At 48.0% G+C, this 24,228-nt stretch overlaps 1 protein-coding gene across 4 annotated transcripts in view; it reads left to right on the forward strand.

The window, feature by feature from the left end:
* LOC149343427 (uncharacterized) overlaps positions 1 to 24,228 on the forward strand; it is a 104,608-nt gene that overhangs the window by 65,768 nt on the left and 14,612 nt on the right. For all 4 annotated transcript variants that reach the window (XM_089545915.1, XM_089545914.1, XM_089545913.1 and 1 more), the window contains exons 14-20: positions 1,938 to 2,083; positions 6,148 to 6,250; positions 9,319 to 9,453; positions 10,048 to 10,130; positions 14,330 to 15,911; positions 17,800 to 18,198; positions 22,151 to 23,308. In XM_089545915.1, coding sequence (XP_089402041.1) covers positions 1,938 to 2,083; positions 6,148 to 6,250; positions 9,319 to 9,453; positions 10,048 to 10,130; positions 14,330 to 15,911; positions 17,800 to 18,198; positions 22,151 to 23,308 — 3,606 coding nt within the window. The remainder of the gene's footprint in view (positions 1 to 1,937; positions 2,084 to 6,147; positions 6,251 to 9,318; positions 9,454 to 10,047; positions 10,131 to 14,329; positions 15,912 to 17,799; positions 18,199 to 22,150; positions 23,309 to 24,228) is intronic.

Raw genomic sequence — 24,228 nt, forward strand, 5'->3', positions numbered from 1 at the left:
GATTGGGCGTGCCTTTTCAGTCGATGTTGTTGATTTATTTTATTCCGTGCCCCATGATGCCCTATTTACTTCTGTTCGGGACTGTATTGAAAGAAATGATCCTGTTTCATTTCAGAACTCAGCCGGTATTTCTACTGATAATTTTTTAAGTATGTTAAAGTTTTATTTAGAGTCGGCTTTTATTTCTTTTGACCAAGGCTTCTTTCTGCAGAAGGCCGGTATCTGCATTGGTTCGTGTGTCGCCCCGGTTTTATGCAACATTTTTCTGTCACAAATTGACAAAAAGCTTCTGCAGGTTTTGCCAACTAACCATGTTTTTAAAGTTTTTAGATACATTGACGATTTCTTGATTGTTTTAACTAAGGACGGCAGCTCTAACTTCGCTGGTACAGTAAACAGTGTTTTATCCCTTTTTAGACAACATGGAAAAGGCTTGGATTTTACTTATGAACTGCCTGAAAACAATCTTTTACAGTTTTTAGATTTAAACATTGAGTTCTGTATGGATCAGGTGTGTTGGGCATATGCACCACGTGCAAAAAAGGGGCTTCTGCCATTCGACTCTTCGCATTCAAAACTAGTTAAAAGAGGAATTGCTTCACTTTGCCTTGAGTCTGCTCTAGGGAAGTCATGTGTTCACAAGATGCGACAGAGTTTTGATAATCAATTGGTTAGGCTGGCTTCAGCTGTTTCCCTGGTTCGGTCGTGACACAGGTTGCCGAAAGCCTCCTACGGGAGTTGAAGAAGGTAGTAGGAGTAGGGGAGGAGGTCCCTCGAGAAGAGGTGAGACCTGTGGCTGTGCCGTATGTGCACAAGTTGGCCCACAACCTGAAGAAGGTTGCGAGTAGGCATGGGGTGCCACTCGTTTTTACCGCCCCCCAAAAGCTCGGAAGCCTTTGCTCTCGAATAGCCAAAAGAAAAGAAAAAGTAAAAGAAAGTGGCTGCGGTACCAGGCATGGGCGACCGTTCACGAAATGTGCGGTAGGGGTTGTGTACGAAGTTCCCCTCTCCTGCGGCAGTTCCTACATCGGACAAACCGGGCGATGTGTCAATGAGCGGATCAGAGAACACCAAAGAAATGTAGAACAGAATAAAGATGGCCCCCATTTACCCATGCACATCAGAACCTGCCCGTCGCGTACTTGTGAACCATGCTTTTCTGATGTGCGGATTTTGGCAAAGAGTAGTGTGACAAAAGCCAGGGAACTGATAGAAGCATTCCATATCGAAAAGAGGGGCAACTTGTGCGTCAGTGAAACGTCGATAAACCTGTATAAGGCTGAAAAAGCGTTTTTTGATCGCTGCTTATCTTCACGAAGCTGAATGTCTTCCTTGCGCATACGCCGACAGTGACATATATGTACGTTTTTTTCTGCACATTAAATCAGTTGTGAGTGGCGCTCTGTCTCGTCTTTCTTCTCCTGTGTGTGTGTGTGCGTATGGTTTGGCGCCTTTGAATTTAATTATGAATGGCTTTCCTTGGTTGACCTTCATCCCGCTCTTCATCGGTCTCTGTGGCACGCTGAAGCTTTCGCTTCTCGTTCAAATCAGCCCTGCTTCTAGGCGGCATCCCAACACCTGGCCGCCTCGTAAGTGCCCGGAGAGTGAGGCAAGCTCAGCTTTATACCGCTGCTGTAGCGTCATGTGGTCAGCTGCAGCGCCTCTGATGTGGAGCCTCCACCGCCGCGGCCGACCGCGCGAGCCGGCAGCCCATCTCTCCTCTGCTGTGACGTCATGTTGTCACGTGGTGTCACGTGGTCACGCTCAAGGTCAATGGTAGCTCCACCGCCGCGCTCGACGGGCTGTAGTGTAGCTCTAGTAATATGCTTCGCATAAAAAATAAAGTAGAGAGGTGGTACTGCACTCAGTGTACTCTTGTTGTGGAAACGGTTGTTTGTGAGGAGTTTGAACTCTACCTCTCCCCCTCCCCCCTCTAGTGGTGGACAGTGAGGGAGAAGAAGAGGGTGCAATGGAGGAGGCCCAACAGCAGGGTGTGGTGGTGGAGGAGTCCCCCTGCCTGCTCCAGGGCCACATCGTCTGCCACCAGGTGGAGCTGGTCACCCAGCCTGGCCCCCAGCTCGAGGTGAGGAGGCCGGCTGATTGATTGAAAACTCTTATTTCAAACAATGGCAATTACTGGAGCCTAGGGTGGTCCGCCTATTCCGGCAGCCCACTTTACTGCGCCACAGCGTGGGCCCTGCGAACCAGTCCTCGTTGCTGGTCGGAGTCCTCGCTGTGCAGAATGGCCTCCCACTGCTCCAAATTGGGAGTCGGAAGTCTGTCTATGGCAGGATTGAATCGGCATGCCCACACCATGTGAAAGGCTGTCGCTATTTCTCCACAGTGTGGGCGCTCTGGTTTGTAGAATTAAGGGGGGACGAGGGTCTTAGAATTAACTTTTTTATTTGTGGCTAGAATCTCACGAAATTTTGCACACACGTGCGTTTTTCTCTTCCGATTCCAAATATGTAATCATAATTGAGCTGGTGGTCTTAGATCTTATGAAGTGTAGAATGTAATTAGGGAATTTCTTACGCAGCTTTAATGAACTTTCTCATTGCATTTTGTTGCTTTTATTTACATGAATTGATAGCCAGAGAGTTCCCATACCCAATGACATTCTTCGTTTTTCTCTAAAGGCATCTCATCCTGATATACTATGTCGAGAGCAAAAGGTTGCAGTATTTTACACTGCAACTCGTTAAGCTAATTGTAAATTGCTATTTATATGTGGCCTAAACAAAAAAAGTAAGGATGTCATCGGGTATGGGAATTCGTTGGCTATCAGTTCATGTAATTAAAAGCAACAAAATGCAATGAGAAAGTTTATTAAAGCTATGTAAGAAATCACGTAATTACATCCTAGAATTTAAGGTAACTTTTGATCTATGACCACCAGCTCAATTATGACTACATTTTTGAAATCAGAAGAGAAAAGCACATCTTTGTGCAAAATTTCATCACATTGTAGCCGCAAATAAAAAGGTCCTTTTTAAGACCCTCGTCCCCCGTCAGGGTACAAATGAAGGCTGTGGCAGAGTTTTGTCATTCTTTGGGGTGGGGGTGCCATATTTGCTGCCCGGGAAATGGTGATGCAGCAGTCGTACACAATAGGTGCAACGATATTGGTCTCATTAGTGGGATCTCGATATTGGTCTCGATATTTGGACTCATAGTAGACTTTTCAGGGCGAAGAAGACATACATAAAGAACTGCTGTTGCCCGGCAATGACGCTTTCACATGATTAGACTGAAGCATCCAATAAAATTTTTTGCATTGTGGTTAGGGTGATGAGTGTGTGTGCGGTGTTTACATTAAACGGCGCGCAGGTGAAATTTTGGCCTGGATCAAACTGTGCCGAATAGTGGCATAAGAAGTTGAGTCCGAATCATATTTGAAATATTAAAATTTTTTGTGGGTTACCCAGGAACTGAAAGGAAGCGCCAAAAAGACTTCTACACCTTTCTTCTTTACCAACGCATTTTCAAGGTCAGTCATTGCCGTCAGGGCTGTGGGCCAGAATCACTGAGGGCATTGAAAATGGCCCTAGATTTGCAAAAGAGTTTCGGAAAAGATGGCTCAATATTTCAGGGATGAAAATGCGCTCATGAAGATGAGAAGAGAGGAAGTTTGGTGCACATTGCGCTTATTTCCAGCTGATTTTTAATCATGCGAAAAAGCAGTACACTGGAAGGTCGGTTACACAACTTTCAGGGCACTGGGTGGAACCGCTTTATACCGTATTTACTCGCATAATAGGCGCACTTTTTTTCCAGTAAATCCGGCTCAAAGTTCGGGGTGCGCCTATTACGCGGGGTAAAATTTCCGGAAATTTTTCGACTCGCAAAATTGAACACACCGCGTAAACGCACTCATGTACGGGCCGCACCCCGTTTTCGCGAAGAAAATGTTAAAAAAAAAAAAAAAAGGTCCGTGTAAGGGCCGCACCGAAACTTTCGGAATGCACGCGCCGAGGCCTCCGCGATCGGCTCCGGCTGTGCGCAACGGGCGCTTGATCGCGGAGGCCACACACGCGCACAGGAGCTTCCAGACGCCGCCCAAGGCCAAGCTCATCATCATCATCATCGTTTTCCTCCGCCGCGAGCTTTCGCTATCTATATCGCCATCAGCATCTCCAGCTCGTTTTTTTGTTGTTGTTGTTGTTGCTGTCAAGTGCCGGGATTTGCGGTAGCGCGATAGTTATCGTGGTTTATGGCTTTGCCTCGGAGCGTTGCTGTTTTTTAACAGCTATATGGCTGGGAGTTTGCTCTCGAACGCGGCAGCAAGCGCGTCAAGCGTGCGGCAGGTCGGAAAATACGACGTGGCCGAGAAGTGCGGCAGTTGCGACTGCGGCGTCCCTAAATTTTCGTACGCGACTCCAAGCACCGAGGTTTTCGCGGGCCTAAGTCGGGAACGTTTCCGGCTGGAGATGAAGCTTTCCAAACAGACGTTTAAAGTGAGCATCCCTGAAAACTGTGTGCGCCTGTTCTACGCGATGTCGTTGTACGTGCTGTGGGTCCGCAGCAGCTGCGACGGCAGCAGCACTAGTAGGGACTAGTAGTCAGTTCAGCAAAAACTTTGTTAAAATAAAGATTGGGAAGCGGGGGGTTGCGAGGCGTCGGCTTGCAATCGTGTAAATACAGTATTGATCACAGTGCCAAGTTCGGGGTGCGCCTATTATGCGCGGAAATAAAAAAATCTGATTTTTCGCGCCCTAACTAGGGGTGCGCCTATTATGCGAGTGCGCCTATTACGCGAGTAAATACGGTAATCCGGGTGCCGTGTAATCGGAAACGTGGCACATGTGATGCATTTGCATAATAAACACAGCCGCTGTTCTAGCTGTCAAAACTACCGTATTTACTCGCATAATAGGCGCACTCGCATAATAGGCGCAGCCCTAGTTTGGTCGCGAAAAATCAGATTTTTTTATTTCCGCGCATAATAGGCGCACCCCGAACTTGGCACTGTGATCAGTACTGTATTTACACGATTGCAAGCCAACGCCTCGCCGCCCCCCCGCCCCCCAATCTTTATTTTAACAAAGTTTTTGCTGAACTGATTACTGGTCCTCACTAGTGCTGCTGCCATCGCAGCTGCTGCGGACCCACAGCACGTACAACGACATCGCGTAGAACAGCCGCACAGAGTTTTCAGGGATGCTCACTTTAAACGTCTTTTTGGAAAGCTTCATCTCCAGCCGGAAATGTTCCCGACTTAGGCCCGCGAAAACCTCGGCGCTTGGAGTCGCGTACGAAAATTTAGGCACGCCGCAGTCGTAACTGCCGCACTTCTTGGCCACGTCGAATTTCCGACCTGCCGCACGCTTGCCGTGTTCGAGAGCAAACTCCCAGCCGTGTGGCTGTTAAGGTGCTTGCCCATCGTGCTAAAACAGCAACGCTCGGCGACAAAGCCACAAACCACGATGAACTAACGCGCTACCGCTACCGCAGATCCCGGCAGTTGACAGCAACATAAAAAAAAAACTGGAGCTGGTGATGTTGATGGCGATATGGATAGCGAAAGCTCGCGGCGGAGGAAAACGTTGATGATGATGATGAGCTTGGCCTCGAACGCCCTCCGTGGGCGGCGTCTGGAAGCTCCTGTGTGCGTGTGTGACCTCCGCGATCAAGTGCCCGTTGTGCGCAGCGTGAGCTGATCGCGAAGGCCTCGGCGCGTGCATTTCGAAGGCTATTCCCGCGTGGGTCGTGGAAATTCAGTGCGGCCCTTACACGGATCTTTTTTATTTTAATATTTCCTTCGGGAAAACGGGGTGCGCCCCGTACACGAGTGCGTTTGTGCGGTATGTTGAATTTTGCGAGTAGAAAAATTTTCGGAAATTTTACCCCGCGTAACAGGCGCACCCCGAACTTTGAGCCGGATTTTGTGGAAAAAAAGTGCTCCTATTATGCGAGTAAATACGGTATGTTTGTCTGAGGCCAGTGAGGGGCTGCAAGGTGTGACTACTGGTGTGCTGGCAGCTTTGTACTGCAGGGATAATATAAAGAAAGTATCGTCTTGTGTTGCGTTTTGCCTTGTTTTGGGCATTGTTTCATTTGCTTTCTCCAGGCATGCAGTGTTTTTGCCTTGCTACATGCTCCATCGCATGACGGTGTCCCCCCCGTCCCACCTTGGCCTGCTTCTAGGTTGCGTCAACATCGCCCACCTCTGAAGTCAAGGGTGCTCAGAGTTCTCAGAATGGCCGACTTTCAACTGAAGAGGAACCAGCAGCACATAAGGACATGTCCAGTGAGTGCAGTGATATGGAGAGGTCTGCTTTCTGAAACGTCTCTCTTCCTTTTTTGTTTGAGTTCATTTCAACACCAGAGTTCAATATGTTTCCCTTTTTTTTTGTGAGTGCACTCCCGCAAAGTTTTTTGTGCATTTCTTGTGAGGAAAAAGGTGTGTTCGTTGTGCAAGTGCCTGCGGTGCATTTCTCTCCTGCTGTGAAGTGCTCGAGACGATAGCTTCTGTGTGGAAAAAATTTACCTTTTGGCCAAGCCGTATGACGCATTTGTATATAATTATACTAGGCCGATTATAGTGAAGCCACTTACAGTGAAATAGCGGTTATAACGAAGAGATTTCAATTTCCCATTGCTATATTTACGTTTTCAATGTAATTTTGGTCCGGTTTTAACAAGTCAATAAAAGCGTCTCAGCGGATATAGCGAAGATATTTCGTGCCAACCTAGGAATTATCAGTCGGAACGTTCTTATGCCTTCAAGGCAAATTTTTGGGCGAAAATAACTGCAGAACTCTCCTGACGGCGACCTTTGCAGTGGTGTCTGCTCTCCCGCGAAATGAAAAGTGGCTTCACTGCATCACTTGGCTTGACCCCTCTCCGGCGTGCTGTCTGCATGGAAAAAAAGAAAGTAAAAAAAAATAATAAAAGAGGCAGGCCATTGGTAACATCACCGAGAGCGACTGACTGGGCCGATCACGCTTCTTGAATTTCTCCAGTGGGTTCTCGGCTCTCAAAACAGGGATCAGAGAGCTATGCGTGTTGGCCGCGCTTCTTTACGCCGCTTTCATGGTCTTTGTATGCACTTTGAGTAGCTTGCCTTCCTGCCTTGTCCCGCTTCTTTTCCGTTATGCGACCGCCGGCTTCTCTGGTTAAGGCAACGGGCCTACTGAGTTGTCGCCTTTGTCGGGACCAACTCGGTTTCTCGGGCAATGTCGAGTCTCGCAATCCCTGGAATCTCAATGGGAAAGGGAAAGGTGTTGTCTTTGGAGAAGAATCGCGCCATTCTGGACGAAAAGCGCCGAAACGTCAAGAAGAGTGACATCGCACGGAAGTGTGAAATCGCGGAGTCCACACTTTCAACAATAATGAAGGATGGTAGCAAGATCGACGCCGTTCTCGAGGACGACATTGGCAGGGGGAGCCGAAAGAGGATCCAGTATGCCATGTACAGCGGCGTAGAAGCCACGCTTTACAAGTGGCACCTGGATATGAGATGAGAGAACATTCCGCTCGGTGGACCGATCATGCTGGTGAAAGCCAAGGACTTGGGATTCGCTGTCGGTCGCGAAGGCTGCCAGCCAGGAGATGGCCGGCTCCAGCGGTTCAAGGAGAGGCACGGCATCACGTGTAGAAACATTGCCGGAAAGGCTGCATCTGTTGATGAGGGTTCGCTCCAGCAGTGGACGGCCGAGCACCGCGATCGGATTCGTGCGTATTCCGACAAGGATGTCTACGACGCAGATGAAACCGGTCTGTTTTTCCAACAACTGCTGCCAACGAAGACTCTCGCGACGAAGGCGGACAAATGCGCGGGCAGAAAGCACAGGAAAAAGTGGATCACTATGCTGATCTGCACAAACATGGACGGTTTGGACAAGAGAGACTTGTTGGTCGTTGGCAGATCCAAGAAACTACGCGGCTTCTCCAAGATGCTGTCTATGCCAGTGACGTACATAAGCAATAAGAAGGCATGGATGACGCGAGACATTTTCGGCAGGTGGCTTGCCGACCTCAACAAAGAGGCGGTCCGAAGGAAGCGCAAGGCGCCTCTGTTGCTTGACAACTGCAGTGCGCATTACATCAGCGCACACTCGAGTGCTGTTGTGGTTTTGTTCCCTCTCCCAAACACTACCGCCAAGGTGCAGCTCATGGATCAGGGGGTTATTGCCACCTTCAAGGTCCACTGCCAGCGCCGAGTGATTGAGCGCCTCCTCACTGATGCTCGCACTGCCGACAATGTGACCAACGTGAAAGTCCCTTTGGTGAAGGCGATTTTGTTGGCAAGCGGAGTCTGGAAGGACATGAAGTATGTGACCATAGCCCGCTGCTCGGAGAAAGCCGGCTTTTCCCGAAGTAGCAGCACGGGTGCAGCGCCCGCCGGGGCTGAAGCTGCCACATTTGACATAGCTGCAACCGCAGATGGTGCTGCCTCCTTGGAGCAGCCCTGGGAGTCTGCTAGAGGGTAGGACCTTGTGCGTTCGGGTCTGAGCTACATGGACTTCGTTTTCCGCCGCCACCGACCTTGTTGCTATCTCGAGGACTTGACGACTGACGAAGTTGCCGGAAGCATCATGGACGGGACCACGGCGGACAGCGCCTTCGACGGCGATTGCGATGGATGCTGGTTCTGCCCATAAGCCAGTGACCTCTGCAGCGACCGTCACAGCAGTTGACACTCTGTGCATGTTCCTTGGGAGTTCGGAGTTCGACCAGAATTTCGGTCCGCAGTTGGATAGCATGGAGGCCGTGGTCCTGAACTCCGCACTCGTGAAACGTGTTCTGGGAACACTGAACCAGTTCTTCCAGCGGCAATAAATAAATTTGCCGATATCTGTATTTTTTCTTTCGTAGTCAGCACATAACGAAATAGTGGATATAGCAAAGCGGTGATTCCCACCGACTGCGCTACAACCGGGCTAGACTGTAGTTTACCTTGCAATCGTGGCAGGAATTGTATGTAGTATAAATGCGTATAACAAGAAAAAATGCTGAAATTATGTTAACTGTGTTGTACTGCCCATGAGTTTCGTTAATTTTGCTTTTGGTTCACTCAGACGTGGAGTGTTACTTGTCTGTTTTTGTAGAAGCCGGTGTAGCAAAATGAGAGCATTTACATGACATTACCACCTGTCACGCTGTGTACATGGTGAGCTGGGACACCACAGCCATTGAAATTCGGTGGTCGTCAGCCGTATTCATCTTTTCAGCCAGGCTTTCCTATTCTTTTTTTACTTTTGTTTTCTTTAATTTGGTTTTAGTTTTTAATTGGTTTCGTTTTTGAATTATTTGAGTTGCACAGTGGTGTTCTCTGTTGCTTTTGACAGCACAGTGAGGTATTCCTTTTCCCAGGCACCACTTCTGCAACCAGACAAACAACCAGACTAAAAGGTGGAGATGGTGGCGGTAGACTGCCGCCTTCAGCGCCTGGAAACAGTTCTGACCAGCCTCACAGCCCAGGCAGGAGACGACCGCGCAATCCCAAAGGTAAGTTGCTCTGAAATTTAGAAAAACTGTACCGTTTAGCAGGAATGAAAGCATCGAGCTCGCATCTTTTATTGCGAAAGCAATACTACTTGCACTTTCACGCCTTTGCCGTGCTGCGGCCGGTGACCACCATTGACCTTCATTTGACCTTGATTGCATTAGATTGGATTAGATTAGATTGGACTGGATTGGATTGGATTCGTTTAGATTAGATTACATTGGATTGGATTGGACTGCATTGGATTGGTTTGGATTGGATTGTATAACCTATGCATCACCACAAGTCTAACCACAAGCACCACCACCAGCTACACTACCAGCTGTACCATGGCGTAGGTACGGATATTGCTTTCGCAATTACCGGGCTTAACCAAGCTAAGCCACAGCGAATTTGGTAATGCTTCCTTGTTCATTTAGTCGGACAGAGATGTGAACGTTTCTCTGACTGGGGAGAGTTGAATGTAGATCATCAGTAGGACTTTGTTTTGTGCCTCTCTATTGTGTTTTTCTAAACATGGAATACTTAGAAAGAAAAAGAAAAGTGTAGAGAAAAATGATTGAAAAGCTGTTGTTTGTTTATTTTTATCCTTGCAGATGATGATGATGATAGGAAGGATGTTCCTGGTGCCAGCAACGGCATTGTGGCGAGCGGGATTGCCGAAAGGCTAGGACTGACGGTGTGCCACTGTTTTTTGCTCGTCTTGATGTCTGTTTTGCTGGTGTTGTGGAGACCTAACCGTGATGACTGTGTCTTGTTGTATGCATTCTCTACACAGGTGTCATGCCTTTCCCTGTTCTCGTTTGTTTAATGCCTTCATTACCATCTCTTATATCTACGCCCATTGCAGGACAAAGACCTCTCCCATGTCTCTACATTTAACCCTGTCATGTGCCAGTTGCGGCCACCGTATCCCCGCAGGCTTGTTAATCTCATCCGCCCACCTAACTTTCTGCCGTCCCCTGCTACGTTTGCCTTCTCTTGGAATCCACTCCGTTACCCTTAAGGACCAGCGGTTATCTTGCCTTCGCATTACATGCCCTGCCCAAGCCCACTTCTTCCTCTTGATTTCGACTAGGATGTCAATAACGTGCGTGTGTTCCCTCACCCACTCCGCCCACTTCCGATCTCTTAACGTTACACCTATCATTTTTCTTTCCATAGCTCGCTGTGTTGTCCTCAACTTAAGCTGAACCCTCTTTGTTAGCCTCCTCGTTTCTGCCTCTTCAGAACCTCTTCAGTTGGCATAAAAGCCAACTGGAGAGGTTTCGGAATTCAATGAGCTTAAAGGGGTCCAATGTGTGCAACTTGCGTGGGACGTGCGCAAAATCGTTCTGCGCTAGCATTTGAAATGGTGATGCCCTTGACTCTCATCGAATTCTCAAAAAAGCGCTTCGGACACAGGCGCCCACTTCCTTTTGGAAATTGTAGAGGGTGTTGTTAAACTTCAAAATAGATTGTGGTCTCGGGGCCACTGTCGTGATGTGCTCTCCATTGTGCTTGTCTATTGCAGAGCTCTTAGCCTGTCTGAGCGTTAGTTTTGCATAACAGAGCTCCCCTTTGTATATTGTTCCGCAAACCCAGCACATGTTTTGTGATTACAAGAGTGCCACTGAAATGGATGGAAGAGCAAATAGCGTGACTCTTAAGGTGACATTTTTTTTTGCTGGGTGTGTAATGCATGTAAAAAAAAAAAAAAAAAAACTCTGGTCTCCACCACAAAATTTGGTGACCGTTGAGAGCACATAGAGCACCATTGTCACTGCAGAAAAGCATAGCAAACATGTCTCTTTTCTATCTGTAGTCAAGTTCAGAGAGAATGGACACTTAGCGGTAGCACAATTGGCTCACGTTAATTCGAGCGTACTGCTTATTTGAACTGATGCTTTTGCCCCATCAGCTTCAGATATATTAAAATGCCACCCCTTAGTTCAATATCCACGTAATGCAAGCAAATTTTCAGTCTCCTTTGAATTTGAGTTATCAAGAGTTGACACCATACGGTGTATCTGCTCTCAAATATTGCACACTAGCATTGCAGGTAAAGAGAACCCCTCTGCATCAAAGTCACTCGAACCAACAAAAATCTTTGCAATACCAGTGTCTTTACTGTGTCAGTTGTTGGGGTTAGCTTGGCTATGAGGATGCTGTCCGTTAATTAACTGGCTTCTTGCCAAACACGTAATGTTGGTTTATAAAAGAAACACTAAGAAACAACTTGCATCCTGCTCTTATCCTCCCTTTATGCGACAGTTATTTATTTTCAGTCATCACATTTCATGCCGTGATTTCCATTTTGTTTGCATCTTGCGAAAGTACCCCATTTACAAGATTACAACGCAAGTTTGATTCCATGTGAATGCCAAAGCTTTGCATGAACACGGCGTCATCTTCTGCGGCGTCAGTGTCATTTCAGAGGCAGTGGTTAAGAAAAGTGTGCGGCACAGTCAAGTAAGGCAAAACCGCCGTGCAGTTCCGTTGCGCCTGCACTTCTTGCTGTGGCTGCCGCGTTCTTCACACTGCTCAGTGTTGCATACGTTTGCCCTTTTGTCTTCTCCGTTTTCAACAGCCCACGCCACCTCTCCTTCATCTTAAGGAAGGTAACAGCAGCGCAAAAAGACGGGGACACAAGAGACACACAACCAACAGGACTGGCGCTGAACTAACGACTGAAATTTTTTTGAAAACGGCAGAGCTTTAAATACGAACAGGCCATCACAATTCCAAGAAGAAATGACTCGCCAAAAGATTATATAATGCAAGCATCAAAACCACTCAAATGGATATCACACCACCCGATAATCACTACAAGGCATGTGCAACTAGTTAAAAAACCGGATGAATCACGAAAAACAACAGAACAGGATGTAATCTCGTGTCAAAGACTGATACACGGAAGTCAGTAGCGTGGCAAACGCCGAGTCAAACGCGTGAAAGTAAAATAACGAAATAACACCCCAGGGGCCCCCGGCAACAACAGAAGTGAAACCTTAAAAGAAAAAAAAACTTAGTGAAAACAGCGACAAGGAAGTGAGAGAAAGCAGTAAGGAAAAACAAGGTACCCTGCGAAGAGAAAACCTAAAAGCACAAAGGCGGCTAACCAATGCTACCGTCCAGAAACCTGATTTCTTTCTTCGATAAGGCAATAATATCCATAGGAGGTGACTGGTGCGTGAGCAAGCCATCGATTGCCTTATAGAAGAAAGAAATCAGGTTTCTGGACGGTAGCATTGGTTAGCCGCCTTTGTGCTTTTAGGTTTTCTCTTCGCAGGGTACCTTGTTTTTCCTTACTGCTTTCTCTCACTTCCTTGTCGCTGTTTTCACTACGTTTTTTTTTTCTTATTTTTTTTCTTTTAAGGTTTCACTCCTGTTGTTGCCGGGGGCCCCTGGGGTGTTATTTCGTTATTCTACTTTCACGCATTTGACTCCGCGTTTGCCATGCTACTGACTTCCGTGTATCAGTCTTTGACATGAGATTACATCCTGTCCTGTTGTTTTTTCATGATTCATCCGGTTTTTTAAGTAGTTGCACATGCCTTGTAGTGATTATCGGGTGGTGTGATATCCATTTGAGTGGTTTTGATGCTGGCATTGTATAATCTTTTGGCGAGTCATTATCTTCTTGAAATTGTGATGGCCTGTTCGTATTTAAAGCTCTGCCGTTTTCAATAAAATTTCAGTCGTTAGTTCAGCGCCAGTCCTGTTGGTTGTGTGTCTCTTGTGTCCCCGTCTTTTTGTGCTGCTGTTACCTTCCTTAAGATGAACCACCAACTAGCCCATACAAAAATTTTGATCGATTACATTTCCTTCTTCGCTTGCAGCCATTGTTGCTTCCTTCCCCCTCACCCCCCTCGTGCCTGCCTTACGGCCCCAAGGCTTTCGATAAGTTGGGCTTCTCCTCGCAGCTCGGGAGCCTGGTGGCTAAGCCATCTCAAAGAGTGCCATTTTTTTATCGTCTTTAGTAACCATTTGCCTCCACATGTTGGCCTCATGATTATGCCGTTACGTGTCTGTGGCTCTTATATGGCCTAGACTGTGTGCGTGCCACATTCTCATTATTCTGCGATAAGTGGTCCAACACTCTTTACCGTAACCATTTCTTTTAATGCAAAAGCTTAGCAAGATGCCGTGTCCAGTCGTCTTGTTTTGTCCTCGTAACCACTCAGCACAGTCATGCAGCAGAGCTGTGTGCAAAAGCTTAGATGATTCTTTTGACACGAAAACCTGGCATCACCCAAAAATGGCGGCGTTACAAAACTGCGATCGGTCGAAACAATGTGACATCATCAGAGACGGGAAAATGCGAAATGTTAACTAGTAGTAGTCAGGACTAGTATTTTGCAACTGCACCAGCTATTAAGGAATAGAATAGATTTAGAGTAGAATGTCAGTAGGATTGAAATTGAATTGGAATAGTTTGAAATAGAATCGCAGTGTTTTTGCATTACTCGCGCGTAAGTTTCTTAAGTGCCCCGCTTTACTAAAGATTTCTTTACTATAAATGAAAAAAAATGTACAGTAAAATGTAAGGCGAAATGGGGCAGCAGTTTTACTTTACTGTAAACTCTTTCAGTGTAGCAGGTTCTACTGTACTACAGTAACAGATTCTATGAATGCATTACCAACAGATAGTACTGAACCCAGTGTGGAACACACACATCAGGGTCTATTCATTGGTACAGAATAGAAAGCTGAGCAGGTTGAAGGCTGTTGTGATGTTTACAAAATGCAGAAGCAAGACACAGAACATGGCACATGTCCAGTGTCTTTGTAAAGTTTGCACCTACAGAAGCATTATTCATTTCTCTCTTGGTTTTTTTCCTGTATAGTGTTTCTTTTTTTCTGTTCATGCGCTCATGTGGTTTTCAATCCTTGCAGGTGTCGGGCACCATTGCCACTACAGCTTCTACCAGCACAACTCAAGCAACCATAACAGCCCAAGCTCCAAAACCTGCCAACTCACCAGCAATAGTCGCGGCCCAGCCCACCAAACTTGTCCCCTCACAGTCTGCTGAAGAAGTGAGCAGGCCACCCGGGCGACCAGATGATTCTGATCTAGCCGTTCCCGGCCCTAGTAACGTGTTCACGCCAGGCTCCATGTGGAAGCACGGTGCAAAGACGCTGCCTCCTGCAGCAAGTTCGGCTAGTGGGCCACAGCTCAACGGTCCGCGGCTATCTACCGCCTGCTTTCCAGCAGAAACACCTGCCAGTGGTAGTGCGACACCTTCGACATCCAACGGACTTCCAAGGGAGTCGCTGAGTGCCCTTGCAATAGAGAGCCTGAACGAAAACTCAAATGCTGACCTGAGTGATGTTCTGAGCAGTGGGGATGCAAGCAAGCAGCCAAGTGTGACTTCTAATAGGGTGCCAAGTCGGAGCTCTACAGAAAATTCAGCCGAGGATTCAGCAGAAAACTCCGTCGAAAATGTCATGGGGAACTCCGAGGGGAACTCCGATGACAGCACCAATGACAGCTCCCGTGGCAGCCCCAACGAGGGCGGTGCGCTCAATGAGGAGGACTCCGTGGGACCGACGGACCTCCAGGACTCCATATCAAGTTCCTCGTCTGCCGCAGTGGTCTACCGCCGCAATCCCAATGAAGAGCAGTCGGCCATCATCAGTTCCTCGTCCAACGACCACGGCCGGAGGGACATGCACAAAGCAAAGCGCGGATGTGACGTGAGCAGTTCGACATCGGTGTCCGCGTCCCCATGCCTGGTGGTGCCCATGCCTTCCACCTCCTCAGCAGTTTTTGGGGAACACCGGCTCCCGGCCGCCAGTTCAATGCCGTCAGTCCCCGAGCAGAACTCTCCTGACCAGACCAGCGAGGGCAGTTCTGTGGCAGGCCATTTCCAGCTGCCTTCCTGCTTTGTCGAGGGCGGTGGCGCCGGGGGCAGCAGCTCCAACGTCACGTCAGCCGAGCTGGAAATCGCCGTGGTCTCTTCGCCAACGCCCGACGCCCAAGAGCTGCTCCTGGCCAACAACTCGAGTGGCGAGGGAAGCAGTGTGGCTGGCAGTGAAGAGCGAGACAGCAGTGCCGTCGAGTCGTCGCAGCAGGAAGGACCGGCGGAAGTGAGTTCGGCGGTCATGGAACAGCAGCCTGGGACATCTTCCTCGCTGCCTGCTCAGCGTGAGGAAGTGACGTCGGCGGAGAATGGCAGTGGCCTGTCATCTGTGGCGGGCAACGAAGTGACGTCGGCGGTGTCGTGCCCGAATTTCGAGGATGATGATGATGGTGTTGATGGCAATGAGGCTGGGCCGCTGGTGAGTGAGCTCGTGGTCAACAGTGAAGAGGAAGTGAGCACTGCTGAGGCAGTGCTGGTGCATTCCGATAGCATGGCGGAGATTACCTGTTCGACCGTTGATGCGGCTAGCGCGCCAACAGCATCTGGTAGTGCGTTTCACCTTGACACGCGGCCCCTGTCTGTGTCCAGCACTGAAGAGGCAGAATACTTGGGAGGCAAGTGCCATTCTCAGGAATGCTTGTTTTTGCAGTCTATTGAAGGCAGTTCTGTGTAGATCTGATTCCTCGGCAAGCATACGATGAAACTTGCATGCACCATGCACTTGCACATATTTTGATCTGCCCACATTTTATTACCAGTTCATAATCTGCGTATCTGTTCAGACATCTGTTCAGGGATGTCTGCCTCTCTGCAAAACTCTAGCCTTTGCTTGCCTTGCAGTACGTGCGTTAAGGGCTGGCGAAGCAGTATTTTGGCTTTGACCGCTGTTTGGGTCTCGTATTGTTCTGTGTAATTCTGGGGGCCAAACATGATTCATATTGGGTGACTTAAAATTCTATCTTTGGTCATTTCTCTCACCCAGAAAGAAGGATGCACATACGATTGTAATGTATTCAAAATTCATAGGATGGTTATGCGCTAGCTGGCATGGGGTGGGGGGGGGGGGGGGGGGGGAATTGCAACACACACTTTTATAGGTATGCATAGGTGTTATCCTTCTCCTCCTAGCCATCCTGGGGGCAGGAGAGAATTGAGTCATCCTGGTGCACGGAAAGGCGAAACGACTTAAACCTGGTGGCATTGCTGCAGCCGTGGGGAGAGAGGGAGTGCGTGTCTCTGCCCGGGTTTTTCTGATCTTACTAGAACATTCTGCTGCTGCTTGCAGTGTTGCTAAGGTTGCCAGGGGAGGAGGGCCAGGGCTGTGTACTGGGACACGCAATGCGGCCGCCACACTTGCCTTTGAGTGTGTCCGAATATTCTTTCTCTTTCGTCTTCTTTCACCTTCTTTCGTCTTTCTGGTTTCTGTGGCGGGGATGCGACAGCTGGCACAGCAGATGGTCTCTTGCGGACACCGACAATGCCATGAAACTTGTGAAATTGTGAGCGACAAGAGTTGCGTGTAGGAACTTATTTATATTGGCTGAAGATTGTGTGCGCTGCATGTACTGCGCTAACCCAGCTCCTCTAGCTGCCAAAATGTGCTTGCAAATTTTAGTGCAGAGGCTGAAAAAATCCTGGAGACAAAGGAAAAAAAGACACTTGCGGGGCCACCACATTCTTAAAGAAGTAAATGATGGCATTTAGGTTGGTTGCTGTGGTGTTTACAATGTGTGTCTAATGATGTTGTGATTTTCCTGCCTAAACTCCGGTTCGAACAGGTTCCATTGTATGCTTGAGTCATCACATTCTAGAATGTTCAAGTACCTTCTATTGGATTATTGTATAGGGTTATACTAATCCAACCCACTAATCCACCTTAATCCATTTTCTAAATGCTATTGCATCAAAAGGGCTTTGAGACGAACGATAGGTCTTCGATTTGGTAGCGTATGCTGCACTAGTTCTGCGAAGTTCCGTAGCGGGGCCGCCAGTGTGCAGCGCCAGTCCAGGCAGTTCAAGAGCAGCTTTCAAAACGAATGGTTGAGTGCAGTCCTCGTCGTTTGCTAGCCTCGATGTTGCCACCAAATCACAGCCAACTGCATGCCGCCGGCATCAGTGGGCACCAAAATCCCGAACCACGGGGAGAATTTTCAAGTAACAAATCACAGTAAGTGTTGCCACGAACCAGCCCCGAGGAAATCCTAGACGGTTTCTCTCAGACTCATTACTACGCCTTAGCCGCCGCGGTGGCTCAGTGGTTATGGTGCTCGGCTGCTGACCCGAAAGACGCGGGTTCGATCCCGGCCGCGGCGGTTGAATTTCTTTGGAGGAGAAATTCTAGAGGCCCGTGTACTGTGCGATGTCAGTGCACGTTAAAGAACCCCAGGTGGTCGAAATTTCCGGAGCTCTCCACTACAACGTCTCTCATAACCTGAGTCGCTTTGGGATGTTAAACCCCATAAACCAAACCATTACTACGCCTGGTTTCCATGCTCTGCGCAGGGTCCGTGGAAGTTGACTCGCATGAAGATGTTCCCGATGTTCAGGCATTCAGCGATGTGGGCACAAGCAGCAGCTGCAGCAGCCGAGGTGGAGCAGCAGCAGCAGTGGCAACGGTGTCAGCAGCTTCCGCAGCGGAAGCAGCAGCTGGAACAGTGCCACCAGCTCCAGATGAAGCATCCTCGGATTCGCATTCAGGCGTTGAGTCATCGCATGCGGTGTCCACAGCCTGTGACAGTGCCCCCGCTGTCGTAGAAGACCGAGAGAACCGGAATGGCACGTCTGATCAGCCGAGCCAGTCTGAAACGGGCAGTGAATTTCTTGCGGCGTCTGTAGCAGAACGTGTCGTGCAATCGGGCAACGACGCTGAAGAAGTCTACGAACTACTGATCTGTGACTCTGGTAAGTGTTCGTTTTCTGGCTCTGCCTTGTATCTTTTGTTCTTTTATTTGGCTTTGTCTGTTATAGCTGCTATTCATGACAGTGCAAGTTTTGGTTTTCCTGTTGTTGTTTATTACCTGTTGTGGTCACTCAGGGACGTTGGCGTTCGGCTGCTGGTCCCAAGGTCACGGATTTGGTCTGGGCCACAGCAGCCATATATTTTGATGGAGGTGAAATACAGAAACGCCCATGTGCTCTGCGATATCAGTGATCGTTAAAGAACCCCAAGTGGCATAAATTAATCCGCTGCCCTCCACTGTGGCTTCTCTCATAACCGATGTGCCTCCCTACAATATCCCCGCAGTTCACGGTTTTTTGTTGTTATCCAGTGTGGGTCCTATTTTGTAGCATTCGTATTGAGTGCATGTTTGGAGTTGTTTGGTTGATTGATTTTATGGGCGTGGCAATAGTGGGCTGGGCAGTAAGGGGCTGGCAGTTCCAAACATCTGAGCCTGTCTCTCTGCATAGCATTTAATTTCCTGATGCGAGCCTGTCATTCAAGAGCCATTAAGACCAATAGGCAGTTGCTTCTAATCCAGACGCACCTGGAGTTGTTGAAAAAAGGGTTAACCGTAACGCATTCCTCTTCCATGCACTGCTAGTCTTTTCAGAGGTATGTCTTACCTCCCCGTGTTGCCAGTGCATTGAGTATCAGCATTTCTACTGAATTTCATTGCAGGAGCAAACTTAGAATGGTTCTTTGCTTGCTCTTCTTCGGAACATGCATAGACGCGCAAGGGGCTGTTTAGACCTGTTGCAGTAATTATTATTTGTTTTCACACGAATGTTGACAGATGTTAGCACTGAAATTGATTTTGTCAGTGATGCAAGCCTTTAAAGTTCATCGTTGAAATGATGGTGCCATAAAGGCAGAGTGGTAGAATGGCGCAAAGGTGCTTGCACTTGGAACATTACGCAGAGGCGGCCATGTTTTTTTCTGAGGCAAAGCCATAAAGAAAAAAGTCATGGTACTCCGAAAAAAATTTCAGTGATCTTTGGTACACCTGAAGTCACTGGAAGAGTTTTCAGTGCACTTCATTCCTCTTCCATGCACCACCAATTTCGAAAGGCACATGGCTGCTGCTGCGCAATGTTGCCAGCACTGTAGATGTCAACATTTTCTGTTAATGCTGGAGGAGCTGAGGCCATCTAATGGCTTTCCACTGGCCTGTACAGTGTGCATTTGTTCTCATGTTGGCTCTTAACACTGTGTGTGCATCAAAGCTTGGCGGGCTTTGCGGCGCTCATTTTGTTGCGTGCGCTTCTAAAGTGTTGCCTCTAGAACAGCGTTGATGACACGGAAGACGATGCCATATTCACGCTTAGCTCTTAGCCATGGTCCCCGTGAGCATTTTGAGGTTGTGTTATATGGTCGTAATATTATTTTTTTTAAGGTGAAAGCCTTTAATGCCTCATCGTTATTGACAGAAGGTTGTCAGCAGAGGTGTCACGCTTTTCGGCTGGTCGAAATGGTTACGACGTCAGAGTGTGCGGATTCGGAGTAATGAGGTCACCCCCGGATGCCTGACGCCCCCTTTTGGAGCAGACGACAACTAATAAAAAACAGTTGTCGTCCGCTCCGACAGGCGGCGTAAGACTCCGTGGGTGACCACATTGCATACCTTATCACTGCAAACAGAGCCATGGATACAACCGAACTCATCGAAGCAGAGAGAGAGTCGTGCTAAAGAAGCAGTCAAAGTGTGTAGTGAAGTAAAGCACTAGTACGGCACAAACAGTCTCGCAGTCAATGCGAAACAGTGCGCCAGGGAAGGCTTTTTCGCCTTGCAGCACTTTAGAGAACCAAAGTGCCCCTTGAATTTTTTCATTTTCATCTTAGCTCTTCCTCCTCCCCTCGCATTAGACTTGTGGAAATACGGTAAATTATGTACATTCCCATCAACCTGCCGTTCCTACTGATGTCTGCAACAAAAATGACATGAAAAGAAAAAGGAAGTGGCTGTTTATAATATAATGTTTGGAAAATTCTCAAATTTGCAATTTTTCGTGGAATTGTAAAATGGTGGAAAACTAAGGGGCCTTGGACATAATGATGGTGCATACATAAGAGGAGCCGCTGAGGTGGCTCAGGGGTTACGGTGCTCGGCTGCTGACCCGAAAGACGCGGGTTCGATCCTGGCCGCAGCGGCTAGAATTTCTTTGGAGAAGAAATTCTAGAGGCCCGTGTACTGTGCGATGTCAGTGCACGTTAAAGAATCCCAGGTGGTCGAAATTTCCGGAGCCCTACACTACAGCGTCTCTCATAGCCTTAGTCGCTTTGGGACGTTAAACCCCATAAACCAAACCAAACCAATACATAAGAGGGATAAAGAACGATGAAGGCCCACATTGTTTCAGGAATACATTATCTGGTAGCAGCTGCATTCCTTCCAGTTAAGGGGACATGCTCCAGAACAAAGCTTTTTTGTTAATATATTTGTAATATTTGTGCCAACTGACTAAAAATTTTGCAGTTCAGAGATATTTGTTAATTCTTTTTAAAAATGTTGTCAGTTTTTGCCTGTCTTGATTGGTTCAGTTTTCGGAAGTCAGGCATTTGAAATATAGGGATGTTTTTATGCATCTGCTATTTGTTGCCAGTGCATACATGCGACAATTCTGAGAAATATCTCATTTTGCTCGCTATGATTTCTTTTGTGCAGTGAGAAAAATAATTGCCATGTACTATAACATTATCATTTCTGAAATTTTCAAAAATTTATACTCTTAGGAATGTCTCTTTATGACAGGACTGCAATGATTGTAATACCATAAATTGCAATACAAATGGTATAGCTGCCTTCTGTATACAGTAAAGCATATCCATACCAAATTTCGTTGTGATGGGATGAGAGCAATTGCAATAATGTCATGCACAAGCACTGAGGTTGCATCAAAATGATAGATGAAGAAAACTGCGTCCAAAGTGATTTAAAGAGGCTGTGTTGATGAAGTGTTGATGACAGTGTTTTGAGCTACGAAACTGCCAGAGGATGCGTCTTGGGACAAGAAGGCTTCCTCCCTTTACCTGTGTGCAGCTCCGCAGTGGTGGGAAATGACACCAATTAAATTTGTTACCGCCATGAAAGTAGAGCAATTGTGTTTGTTTTCCGGTCGCTTTGCGTGTTTACATCGCAGGTTTTAGCAATTTCACATTTATAGTGGACGCTGGTATTGTTGGACATGAAAGAGAACGGCTTGCACATAATAAAACAAGCAAAAAAGAATGAGAGAGAATGTTTGCAGGATTTGTATACAGTGCGAAAGCACGGCGTATCCATATATGCCGAATTGGTCTTTCCCTACTGAGCATTTATCGATCCCTGGGAGTCCTCATACCACTCCAATGTGCCACTGCCCTGCGATGACAGGTGCTGCCACCAGTGGAATTTATGCGACCCAGGTTGCGTTCGAACAGACAAGTGCTGGACGATTTTACTAGGCTCTGAACCTCCGAATTAGTGCTTTCGCACCGAAAACCAATAATGCAGCTTTTCTATAAAATCGCCGTTTTTCCACCCGCATGTCTCCTAAGGCAGTGTGGAGATAAGGAATGTGGTGCTGTGGAGAGACTTCCAGGGACCATGGCACCGAATTGGTTTGCTACTCATTTGTGAACTGCAGCATCTCTTAGGGGCTTGTGGAATGTGTAAGCCTTTTTAAATAGGCTTTGGGAATGCGCTTTGGTGATGCACTTGGAAATGTGAGCTGTACACAGATGCAGGGATTCATTCCTTTTACTCATGTGCCAAATGAGTCAGCCCATTGTGGCTGACTCACTTGTTGCTCTGGCACTGTTCAGTGCACGACGTGATTAACTGGCCTTGTTTCTGAGCAGTAGTACTTGTCAGGTTAAGTGGATAAATTGTGAAAAGTGGCGGGCATAGCAGTGCTTGTTTGTTTCACTTTGCAGAGGCCAGCGAAGGCATCACGTCAGTCATGGTGGACTCGGTGTCGAGCACCGTGTTTGGGGCGCAGCGAGGCACCAACCCATCTCCGTCCACGTACCACCTGGTTTCCCTCCCTTCATGCTCATCATCTGGCCCCAGCACATCGTCATGCTCACCTCCAGCAGTGGACGTCGCTTCACTGACGCTCACCTACCACAGAACTGATGACGCGGCGCATTTCGACACCTCTTCATCATCATCAACCTCTTCTTCCTCTTCCTCCTCGTCGGGTGCACAGCCCATCGTGGCCGACTCCTCTGCTGGCCCATCGTCGCGTGACAATGCTGCTGCTGCTGCTGCTGCCTTGAATGGCGTGCTGGGGAGCACTTGTGGTGAAAGCCAGCAGTTGCAAATGGACAGTGAGCAGAATGGCAATAACGGGAACGGAGGTAGCAGCAGCGGAGGCGGCAGTAGCAGCAATGGCACCGGCTCAGACCCCGCAACGCCCAGGAACGTTGACGACTCTGAGACATTTGAGAACGGAGCCGCCTCGACATCTTCATCCATCGGTGACGTCATTCTCGTCGGGGGAATGCACGATGTGGAGACCTCCTCCGAGATTGTGGTCTGTGCGGCAGCGGAAGTGGCATCCAACCTGACCGTCTCGTCGGACAACTGCGACGACGACAGCGGCAGCAACGTGGCTCTGGAAGATGCTCCGAGCAATTCACGCACAGTCAGTTCATCGGCAGCACCACACGGCTACGGTGGTCTGGCAAATGGAGTTCAGGACGGAGCTGCATCGACGTCAAGATTTCACGCGAACTGTGACGACGACTCGGTGCTGAGCTCGGCCGGTCCAGAAGTGGACGAAGTGGCCAGCAATGTAGTGACCGTTGAGGTGGCGACAGAGCTGGTGGAGAGGACGGTGACCTCGTCTGCGTCGTCGACCCCCGTGTCCCTGTCCCAGCCCAGCACGTCAAGGGGTACAACAGGGCCGCAGCTTTTGCTGAAGAGGAAACGACGCGTCAACACCCTGATTGACGAGTCCTTGTGTGCGTCAGGACATGTGTCGGGCTGGGCGCGTGTTGCGTCAGGACTCCTAGACCGGGTGTGCAAATTCAGGGGTGTCAACAGGTCCAAAGGCATGCTTTTGCCGGCGCACTGGTTTCTGGAGCCAGGTAAGATCTTGGGTCTGGCCTGCAGTGCGTAGGTTCACTGCATGTGGTTTTGTTAGCTTGTTTTTGTTAAATCTCCATCTCTGCTTTGCTGCTTTTTTTTTTTTTTTACATAAGATATTGCTGTCTCAAAGAGGCATTGATTGGTACCATGTTTCATTAAAAAAAGAAATTCCTGGAGCCTTTTACCTGACTTCATTACACAAGACTATCGACCTCTAGCTTTACTTTGTGTGCTTCCGTTGTTTGCCCTTGCAGCAGAAAGCCTGGCGGCTTGTTTAACTTATGTTGCTTTTCTCTCTTTTTTTTTTTTCAAATTTGGGACATACCGCACTGTGAAATAAGATGATATGTTGAACGCATGCTGAGAGAAAATTGAAATTGATTCATATTGATAGAATACCGCATTCTAACGATGGTGCAGTACCTTCACTAAAAGTGGAGCTTCTGTAAGCGCAGTAGAAAAGACTAGAAAATGAATAAATAGGTGTCATCGCCGGCAGATTTTGGGAGGTTACTGTGGTGTATCAACACAGTTTTTTGGGCATAGATTCCAGACGTTAGGCTGCACTGTCATTCACATCAAAATGGTAAGGGTGGAGTTTTTTCGATGTAGATGTCATGAGTGTGAATCAACCAGCGGGAAAATTTATAAGTGTAGTTATTTCCGCAATAAATGAATCTTTTTTGCCGGGCAAGCATCAATGAACCCAGAAAGAGCCGTAGAATCAATTTTTATTGAGAACACAATTGCCACCAGGGCTCCTTTGAACACCAGAACAGGATTTGGCCACCCTGGTGTAGTACGTGGCCTCAACCTTCTATGAACAAACCTGTTAACGTGGAGGCTAACAAAGAGGGTTCAGCTTAAGTTAAGGACAACGCAGCGAGCTATGAAAAGAAAAATGATAGGTGTAACGTTA

This window comes from Amblyomma mixtum, chromosome 5 (genome assembly GCF_055824585.1).
Source record: "Amblyomma mixtum isolate Tamu chromosome 5, ASM5582458v1, whole genome shotgun sequence".
NCBI lineage: Eukaryota > Metazoa > Arthropoda > Arachnida > Ixodida > Ixodidae > Amblyomma > Amblyomma mixtum.